Source organism: Penaeus chinensis, chromosome 7 (assembly GCF_019202785.1).
Source record: "Penaeus chinensis breed Huanghai No. 1 chromosome 7, ASM1920278v2, whole genome shotgun sequence".
NCBI lineage: Eukaryota > Metazoa > Arthropoda > Malacostraca > Decapoda > Penaeidae > Penaeus > Penaeus chinensis.
In genome coordinates, this window is record NC_061825.1 from 15,086,293 (window position 1) to 15,096,292 (window position 10,000).

Here is a 10,000-nt window from a genome sequence, read left to right on the forward strand (position 1 = left end):
TTTGATTTAGATAGGGAGAAGAATTAGGCAGGGAAGAGAGCCATCTTAGTTTGTTTTGTTTTTTACAACCATGGTTAGAGCGAAGAGAGCTCCCAAAGGGAGCACAAACAGTGCCAGTTCTGACGGGACTGCCACTGCCCAAGCAGGTAGCGCTTCTACAAGAGCCTCTCCTGCGGACAAGGATCACTCCACTGACACATCCAAACATACTGAGGATGCTTCCACGGATCAAATTATCGAAACCCCTATCACTCCTCCAGATTTGACACAGAGATTTGTCATCACACCTTCCTCAGATTTCTCCACCTCTATTGAAGCTCTCCTTGCCCTAGAAAAAGAGAACCCAGCCTTACAGGTTTCCACCAAGGTAACACAGCAAGGAGATTTCATTCTGCAAGCTAAGAATGAGGAAACCTATCATATACTAGCAAACACCTCCATTCTTAATTCGGGAAAGAGCATCACTCTACTCCCCTACAGCCCCCCTCTAAAACGAACAAAAATGGTGTTAGAAGGCTATCCACATGGATTTCCCATGGATAGACTCTTAGAGCACCCGCTAATTGAGACGGCCTCCCGACTTAAATTCAGGCCTACCAAAGAAGAGACTAGGCAAGTACTAGTCACTATCTTAGGGGAACCGATCCATGAGATCTCCCTGGGCATCTTTGGCACTTTCTCCCTAAGAGAATACTACTCTGAACCGCTGAGATGCACCAAGTGCCAAAAGTTCGACCACCACTATTCAAAGTGTAAGGCCAAACCAAAATGTGGCATTTGCTCAGGGAACCATGCCACTGACATCTGCATGGAAAAACTAAAGAATGGAGATAAACCTCCTGCCAAATGCCCAAATTGCGGAGAAGGACATCACGCATGGAACCCAGCATGTGCAGAGAGAATCAGCAGGCTGAAACTACCTACAGCTATCAATGCCAAACAGGGAAAGGAACCCCGCATCTTCAAAAGGAAGCTTCACACATGGGGAAGCTCCACACAGACAACCACTCCGTCAAATGCTGATTTTCCCCTTTTAAAGGAGGCTTCTCTCACTATCAACCAGCCAAATTTACAAATCATGACAGATCATCCCCCTTCAAAAGAGGCTGTGTTGAACCAGCCTCTCAACTCTTCAACAGTCCCTTGCTTCAACTGTGGACACAATCAGGCAGGAAAAGAAGCATCCCTTCTGGCCTCCTTTATCCAAATAGGGTTGTCTCTCATGGGCAAACAAGGCAACCATAACATCATTCAACAGGCCGCAACTCAAATATTAGCAAGAGCTACCAACATGCCGTCCAATAAAGGTGATCCTCAAACGGAAAATATCCCGAAGACAAACAGCCCAAATTCTTCACCCTTGGAGACCGAAAAGTCGTGTGATCGCACTGCAATCACTTCCATATCGGCTGGCCCCATCAAGGAAAACAGTAAAACAATCAAAACAGCCACATCTCAGATCCCCAACATTAACCAGGAGACACAAAGTCTTACTGCTAAAAGAACCAGACGCAGACGTGCCCGAAACCCATCCTCAGGAAGTGAAAAATCCTCTATTGTCTCTGACATAGACCATGAGGAGGTAAACATCGACTCCACTTCACCTGAAAACAATGGAATCTCACTCACATATGACAAGTCAGCCATCTTGATTACCTCAGAAGGATCTCCACCTATCCTCCACATACCTGAAGGAAAAAACACAGTAAACAAGTATGAAACTATCCAATATGAAGACTTCGACACAGACCAAGAAATAAATATTGAAAATGAATAATAATAATAATCAACAGTTAAACAAGATCAACATACTTCAGTGGAATATCAATGGGTTACAGAAGAATCTGCCATTGTTAAGCCTTGCTGTAGCTGAACAGAGGTTTGATATTATCATATTACAAGAGACTCTCCTCAAATCTCACATTTCCCTCAGCTCCTACACAGCCTTCCATGAATACCATACCACTGGACTAAACCGTGGTATTTCCATCCTTATTAAATCAGAAATATATGCAGAACCCATTACCACAACTCTCCCCTGTGGCCCAGAAACCGAATTTCAAGGAATTTCAATAGCCTTGCAAGACATGCATCTCCAAATCTTCAACATATACAGACCACCTAGAGACAGTGCCAAGTTAAAAATAGATCATATTTTTGCTGCTGTCGAAAATGCGCCTTCAGTCTTATGTGGAGATTTCAATGCCCATCACGTTATCTGGAATGATCCAGCCTCTAACTCTGCGAACAAGATATGCAGAACAGGACAACACCTAGCCCACTTGCTCCACAGTTTCCCTAATGTATCTCTGCTCAACTCAAAGACTCAGACACATATTAGGGGAGGAGTCCTTGACCTCACTTTCCTTACCTCTGACATTCTCCCAACTGCTTCATGGGATACTCATCCCTTCCTTGCCTCCGATCACTTCGCCACAATAACTACAATAGATATACCTCGTCTACAGCCACCTCCTCTCATCCCGAGATGGAATCTCAAACGTGCTAACTGGCAGCAATTCACAGAATCAATTGATAAATGGTTTTCCACTTACACTCCAGCCGAAGATCTAGACTCTCTAGAAGCAGATATAGTAAAAGCCATTCACGATGCTGCCAATGTTTCAATACCAGTCATCACATCAATTCCATATACACGAAAAAATAAATGGTTCCACAATGATAGAATTAGAGAACTAAAACATCGTCTTCTACAACTCAGGAAAGCTCTCAAGCAACATCCTTCTCCCACCCTGCTTGAAAACTATAGAGCTGCCATACGGTTAATAAAAGCAGAGATCCGAGAAATCAGGTCAAAAGCCTGGCTACAATGGTGCGAATCCATCAATGCCCACACATCTCTTCATGATTTGTGGAAGAAAATCAATATTGCTGCAGGCAAATACAAGAAACAACCATGCCATCCCCACGCACAAGAGATTGCTGAAGACCTGATCAAAACTTTCAAAGAAAGAGGAGATTCGAACATGCTTTCGCCTTCAACCATAGCAAAACTCACCTCTTTAAAACCTGAAAGACTTGAAAATATCACTATATCAATAAATAAAGTTTCGGAGACTGATAAACCCTTTGCCTTAAATGAGATGCAAGCTGCAATTAAATCAGGTATAGACACCGCACCAGGGATAGACAAAATATCGTACTCCATGATTAGACATCTCGGTCCTCAAGCTACGCAATTACTCCTGCTTCTATTCAACAAATCATTAGAGGCCGGCCTCCTTCCTAAAGCTTGGAAAGTCTCAGATATCCAACCCATTCCAAAAGCAGGAGTTGAAAAAGCTTTCCGTCCAATATCTCTCCTTTCCTGCCTCAGCAAGACCATGGAAAAGGCCATCTTAAGAAGGCTGAGATTCTTGATTCCCCGCCCTCACAAACACTCTTTCGCCTACTGCAAAGGGTTTGGAACCAGAGACAATCTTGCCACAATACACAGCCTCACAGATGGCAAGGATTCCATCATCGTATTTATAGACCTTGAGAAGGCCTTTGAGCTTGCAAACAGGGAAGCCATCATCAGCACCCTTGCCTCAAGAGGAATAACAGGAAAAATACTTAAATGGTGCAATGACTACCTCTACGAAAGAAAAGCCCGAGTCAGGTTCCAAGGCCACCTATCTAGCTTTATGCAATTTGAGAATGGTACACCTCAGGGTGGCATCCTAAGTCCATTCCTTTTCAATATAATAATTGCAGAGTTACTCTCCATACAGACTCCACCAAACTCCCACATTCTTGCATATGCGGATGACATTCAATTAATTACCACAGGAAATGCTAGACTCATCAACGCCCAACGTTCCCTCGACCTCTTAGCCGCAAAATGCAAAGAACTAGGCCTCAAAATTAACACAAATAAAACAAAAGCAATGCAATTGAGGCGATGTATCCCTAACCAACACCTTTACATTCGTACACAACAAATAGAATGGGACACACAATACAAATGTTTGGGAATCATTTTTAACAACAAATGCGATTCCTCTGATCATTTACGCCATGTCTTACAGAGAACGAAGTCTAGAATCAACGTGCTACGAAGACTCTCAGGCACAGACATAGGCGCAGGCTATCAAGTTCTCCGTATCTTTTACATCCACGCAATCCGCTCCATCATCGATTATAGTGCAATATCCCTGTATAACCTCTCTCCTGAACAAATTTCATCTCTTGAGACAATACAAAACAAGTGCATGAGGGTTATCCTCGGTGCCCCACGATGGACTCGTATTGACAACCTCAGGCAAGAAACCAATCTTGTTTCCCTTAAAACTAGGATAAAGCTCATGGTTGCAAATTATGCCGGAAAGAGTATCTCAAGAACATACGCGTCGGACACAGACTCAGTCTTACGAAACATTGTCTTCAACCCACAGACCCTTCCTCTCCACAATATGCCATGGCACAGTGAATTCTTTGATTCCTTAGACGATCTCAACCTCTTACAAGTCATCAAAGAACGAGGAGTCGACAAACCACACCACGCCTATACCTCACCAAAACCATGGGAATCTCCAAAAGTCATTTTCATCACAAATAGCATTCCAAGATCTAAGGCACTAGCCTCCCCCACAGACATCAGAAATCTTGAACGCCAAGTCAACTACCTTGAACAGCAACATGATCTCGCTGTCATATACACTGATGGATCAGTTGAAATGCAATCCAACAGGGCAGGCTCTGGTTTTCTTTACAAAGATCATATATTCAGCAGCAGGATTAGTGACGGTTCTTCCTCCCTCCAAGCTGAGCTGTATGCCATCCAAGCCGCTCTGACCCACGCCCTTCTTCTCGAAGAAAAGCAAGTACACATACTAACAGACTCCCTCTCTGCTATCCATGTTCTGCAGCAAGAATCAATAATAGATAACGTATCCCTTATCACTGCCGTTCACTTTAAGATCAGACAGCTAAACGACCAAGGAAAGTTAATATCCTTCATGTGGATCCCTGGACATGTTGGATTACAAGGTAATGAGATCGCAGATAACGCAGCTAAGAGGAGTCTGCGACAAGACCACATCAAAGTCATCAAACCCAGTCTCAGCAAAATGAGAATACGTGCCAGGGAAACAGCTCAAGAAATATCCAGGATTCAACATCAAGTCTGGGTGCAAGCAGGAGCAGCTTCAGCAACGTGGTACAGCATAGCCACTGATTACAGCCAAATCACCATTCCTAAGGCAATGTCCAGACGAGATGCTGTTACCATACACAGACTTAGACTCGGATACAGGTGCAACTGGGAGATACAATTCCGAGTTCCAAAGGCTTGCACACATTGTAATGAAATCGTCGTAGAACCTCTCCTTCATTATATTCTAGAATGCCCTGTCTTAGATGTAATAAGACCACACAGATTTCGAGAGTCTCCAGGTATCCCTGTTGAAGAAAAGATGAGGTTAGCTGCCCTTTGCACCAAAACATTTCTAGAATCTGAAGATGCCTTCAAAACAGTCTCACTTTTTCCTCCACCAAGATAATTTGATTTGTATGATTAGCACATGTGCAATGTTATATGTTTCTCTCTCCTAATTAGGTATAAGTTAAAATATATCATGTAGATTATGTCAAGAAGCTAAATCAGCATACATAAAGTCAGATTTATTTATACACTTTTTATGTTATACCTCACACATATGTTCTAATTTCATTATGCATTATATAATTTCTTAGCTTATTATGTTGAATGTAAACAATGTCCTTATTCACATTGATGTAAAAAACAAAATTGTAAGCCTAATAAACAAAAACCGGGTGGCAAAAGCTAAACTCGGTATAAAAAAAAAAAAAAAAAAAAAAAAAAAAAAAAAAAAAAAAAAAAAAAAAAAAAAAAAAAAAAACGTTCCAGATCTATAGTCCTTCCCGCTTCCGTTGAGTGGTCAGTTAGCACACCAAACTCGATTCAGTGTAAGTTAGAAGTGGTCGGCATTTTGTATTCCTAATGTCATATCGAATACTTAAGTTGTGCTGTTTTGAGTCAACTTATAATAAGAGTCTGCTCTCTTGATGGCTACCCTTATTGGTGTCAATATAGTTATCATAATAAGTGTTTTTGACAATTTTTGTTGATTCATTAATGATAAAATTGTTACGATCATATTATCATTGGCCTTATTATCATTATTCTTAGTCATCATTATCACTGTGATTGCGATTGTTGTTGCTACTATTATTACCATTGATATAATTATCTTTATTGTTTTACTATTATTATTATCATTATTCTTATTATCAGGATCGTATTGTTGTTATTGTTGTTATCATGATCATTGTCATTACTATTATAATTATCTTTATTATCATTACTATTATCATTATCTTTATTGTCATTACTATTATCATTATCGTCTTTACTATTACTATTATTACTGCTTTGTTGTCATTTGGGTATTAGTTTTGGTGTTGTTATCAATACACCACATAATCATTATTACGTAACTCATATTCAAAGACTTATCTTACTCACAATCATCTTCAACCTTATTTACATAAATAAATCATAACAAGAAGAACAAAAATCAAATCACACGAACCATGTTGCATGACACTAATCGTTGCATTAATCCCGCTGAAAGTAAGTTTGAGCGTCTGTTGAACTCTGGGTTTCATGATCAAGGTTGCAATGAGGAACGGGCGAGCTTTCTAGGCAGAGGCGCAACGCGTGATGTTACTGAGAAATTCCTTGGGTTTGGCGCGTTCGGGGAAAAGCTCGTGCGCGCAAAGTCGTTTTGTCAAGGCTGATCGTGCGTACGTCCATGTATATGTATATATGTATATATATATTAGTATATATATGTATATATATAATACATATATATATATATATGTATGTATGTATACACACTTGTATATGTATATATATATGTAAATATATATATAATATAAATATGTATATATATATATACATATATATATATATATATATATATATATATATATATAAGTGTGTATGTTTGTGTATAGATTTATATATATATATATATATATTTATATATGTATATATACATATATATATAATAATGCGGTATTGCATTATTCCATCTTTCATATATATACACCTCAGTATCTGACTTCGGTTTCGAATTTCTAAATCAATTTCCACCGAGTGCCTACGGGGAGTGTGTGTAAAACCTCGCTATCATTACTCATGTATGAGTAGATAGGTAATGTCTATGGAAGCTAGTTAGCTCTTAGTTGCACACTCCTTTTAGTGGGTCGTGTTGTATGGTTGGTTTAGTACTGGCCCTCCGGTCTCATAGCCGGAGTGACCTAGGTTTGAGGCCAGGTCAGGGAGGATTGTTATACACCTATATCAATGCGGTATTGCATTATTCCATCTTTCATATATATACCTCAGTATCTGACTTCGGTTTCGAATTTCTAAATCAATTTCCACCGAGTGCCCACGGGGAGTGTGTGTAAAACCTCGCTATCATTACTCATGTATGAGTAGATAGGTAATGTCTATGGAAGCTAGTTAGCTCCTAGTTGCACACTCCTTTTAGTGGGTCGTGTGGTATGGTTGGTTTAGTACTGGCCCTCCGGTCTCATAGCCGGAGTGACCTAGGTTCGAGGCCAGGTCAGGGAGGATTGTTATACACCTATATCAATGCGGTATTGCATTATTCCATCTTTCATATATATATATATATATATATATATATATATGCGTGTGTGTGTGCGAGTATGTGTGTGTGTGAATGTGTGTGTGTGCATGTATGTGTTTGTGCGTATATGTAAATTCTTGGCTCTAATGGATTGTTGTAACAATCTGCAAATTATTGAGTAGGATATAACGGTTGCAACATCTATTCACTCCAAAAGATGTCTTACTTGATTAATATAATCTTTGTGCTTAATCATGTAAATACTTTCTATTTATCACTATCACTTTCTTGCAACAAAAACATCTACTGGAATAACAACATAAACAACATCAGGGATTAACTAATAGTGACAATATAAATAGTAATAGCAATCACATACATACACACGCACGTAAACACATCCACACATGCATGTACACACACACGCACACACACAACTCATCCCCATAAAAATGGGTACATGAATGACCATTAGAAGGCAGTGAGAAATGCTCTCCTTTTCAACGGCACCGCCTCCCGCCCTCAGATGCGCAGCAGCCACCTCCTCGTCGCCGTCCTCAGCCTGTCATGGCTCGTGGCCGCTGAGGGCATCATCGTCCTCGCCGGCGCCGCAGCTGTTGGCGCTGCCGCCCTGGCCATCGGTGGGCTGGCAGCCCTCAAGGGCGCTGCCATCGTGGGCTACGCCGCTGGAAGGCACCATCGCCGCTACCACGGGCGCTCCTACGGTCACTACAGGCAGCCGTATTACAAGTACCACCGCCACGGCCGCTCCGTCGACCCTGCTGCTGACGAAGGTGAGGACCTTCTTCTGGCCACCGTCGGGCAGCTCGACCCCAACGGCTGCATCCTCAAGATGCTGTGCCAGCTCCAGACCAAGGACGAGTCGACCCTCACCCTCGAGGAGGACCTGCTGCTGGGCATGTTCGCCAACAGCACCGAGACGCTGTCCTCCTTCAACGCCGCCTTCGTCTACGCCACCGACATCGGCTCGAAGACCCGCGACCCGTCTGTCTGCAAGAAGTTCTTCCCCAAGTGTCCGCTGGGAGACCAGGAGCTCGACGGCCTCCTGCAGATGGCCTGGGGGTGCGGGGCCGCCTTCCTTGAGCAACCCCAGGAAGTCTAGGCGGACGCCGCCTGGAGACACCGCGGGGATTTGGAAGAAATTATTTTTTGTAGCCTTTTTTAACATAGTTTTTTTTTCTTCATCTGACTGTGTATGAGATTTCTAGCATATAATAAAGATGAAAAAGAACGAGTCTTTATCAGATACGGATGTAAAAAAATTATATGAATAAACATATATATATATGTCTATATATATATATATAAATCTATACACAAACACACACACACACACACACACACACACACACATATATATATATATATACATATTTATATTATAGATATATTTACACACACACACACACACACACACACACACACACACATATATATATATATATATATGTATATACATACATATATACACACATCTCTCTCTCTCTCTCTCTCTCTCTCTCTCTCTCTCTCTCTCTCTCTCTATATATATATATATATATATATATGCATGTATAATATGTACATGTATATATGTGTATATATATATTCACACACACACACATATATGTATACATACTCACTAGCTATATGTATGTATATATAATATATATGTATATACATATAAATATACATATACATACATACATACTTCCTGGAGCTGATAACCATCACCATGGCAGGTCTTCTCACTTCCGAGAGGGAAGCCACCTCGACTCCCAATCGCTCTAGTTCCCTCAGTACCAGATGTAACCACTCGTCCTGCCACAATTACTGGATGTTCCAAGCACCTACCCAGATAGCTCGCCTCGGTCGGTCACTCCAGTGGGCACCACCTCTGCCACTCCCCTGACGCTGCCCCAAATAAAGTGGGTCAGCAGGCTGTGAGGCCCAACATCAGCCTGTGGGGTTCCCTTGGGCTTTGCCCTACAGGCCTTATATTGGGTTGGCACCTGCCAGGGCGCAGGCTGGATGGGTAACTCTCATTCCTATCCTGCGCCTCAACATTTACCCCCCAAGCAGTACTCTAACTATCCCTTTATTATATGCATTGCTGGTGAGTTATCTGGGGGGAGGGGAGCTGACAAGGCCCACCACCCCTGAGCCACCTATCAACCCTAGAGTGGCTAAGGGTCATGATTGGTACAGAGCCGGTGGACCATGGCTCAGTACCTCTGAAGCCTCCTGCTGCTCCAAGATCCCTCACAGTTTAACCTCGCACACCATCGCTTCACGTCACCCTGAGCATGAAGCATCCACCCATATATACATACATTCACACACACACACACACACACACACACACACAC

At 41.8% G+C, this 10,000-nt stretch overlaps 1 protein-coding gene across 1 annotated transcript; it reads left to right on the plus strand.

The window, feature by feature from the left end:
* Positions 1-5,895: 5,895 nt before the first annotated feature.
* LOC125026888 lies at positions 5,896-8,754 on the plus strand. Its single transcript, XM_047615487.1, has 2 exons — positions 5,896-5,931; positions 8,158-8,754. Exon 2 carries the CDS (start codon positions 8,158-8,160, stop codon positions 8,752-8,754), a length of 597 nt encoding a protein of 198 aa, XP_047471443.1. The 5' UTR covers positions 5,896-5,931.
* Positions 8,755-10,000: the final 1,246 nt, after the last annotated feature.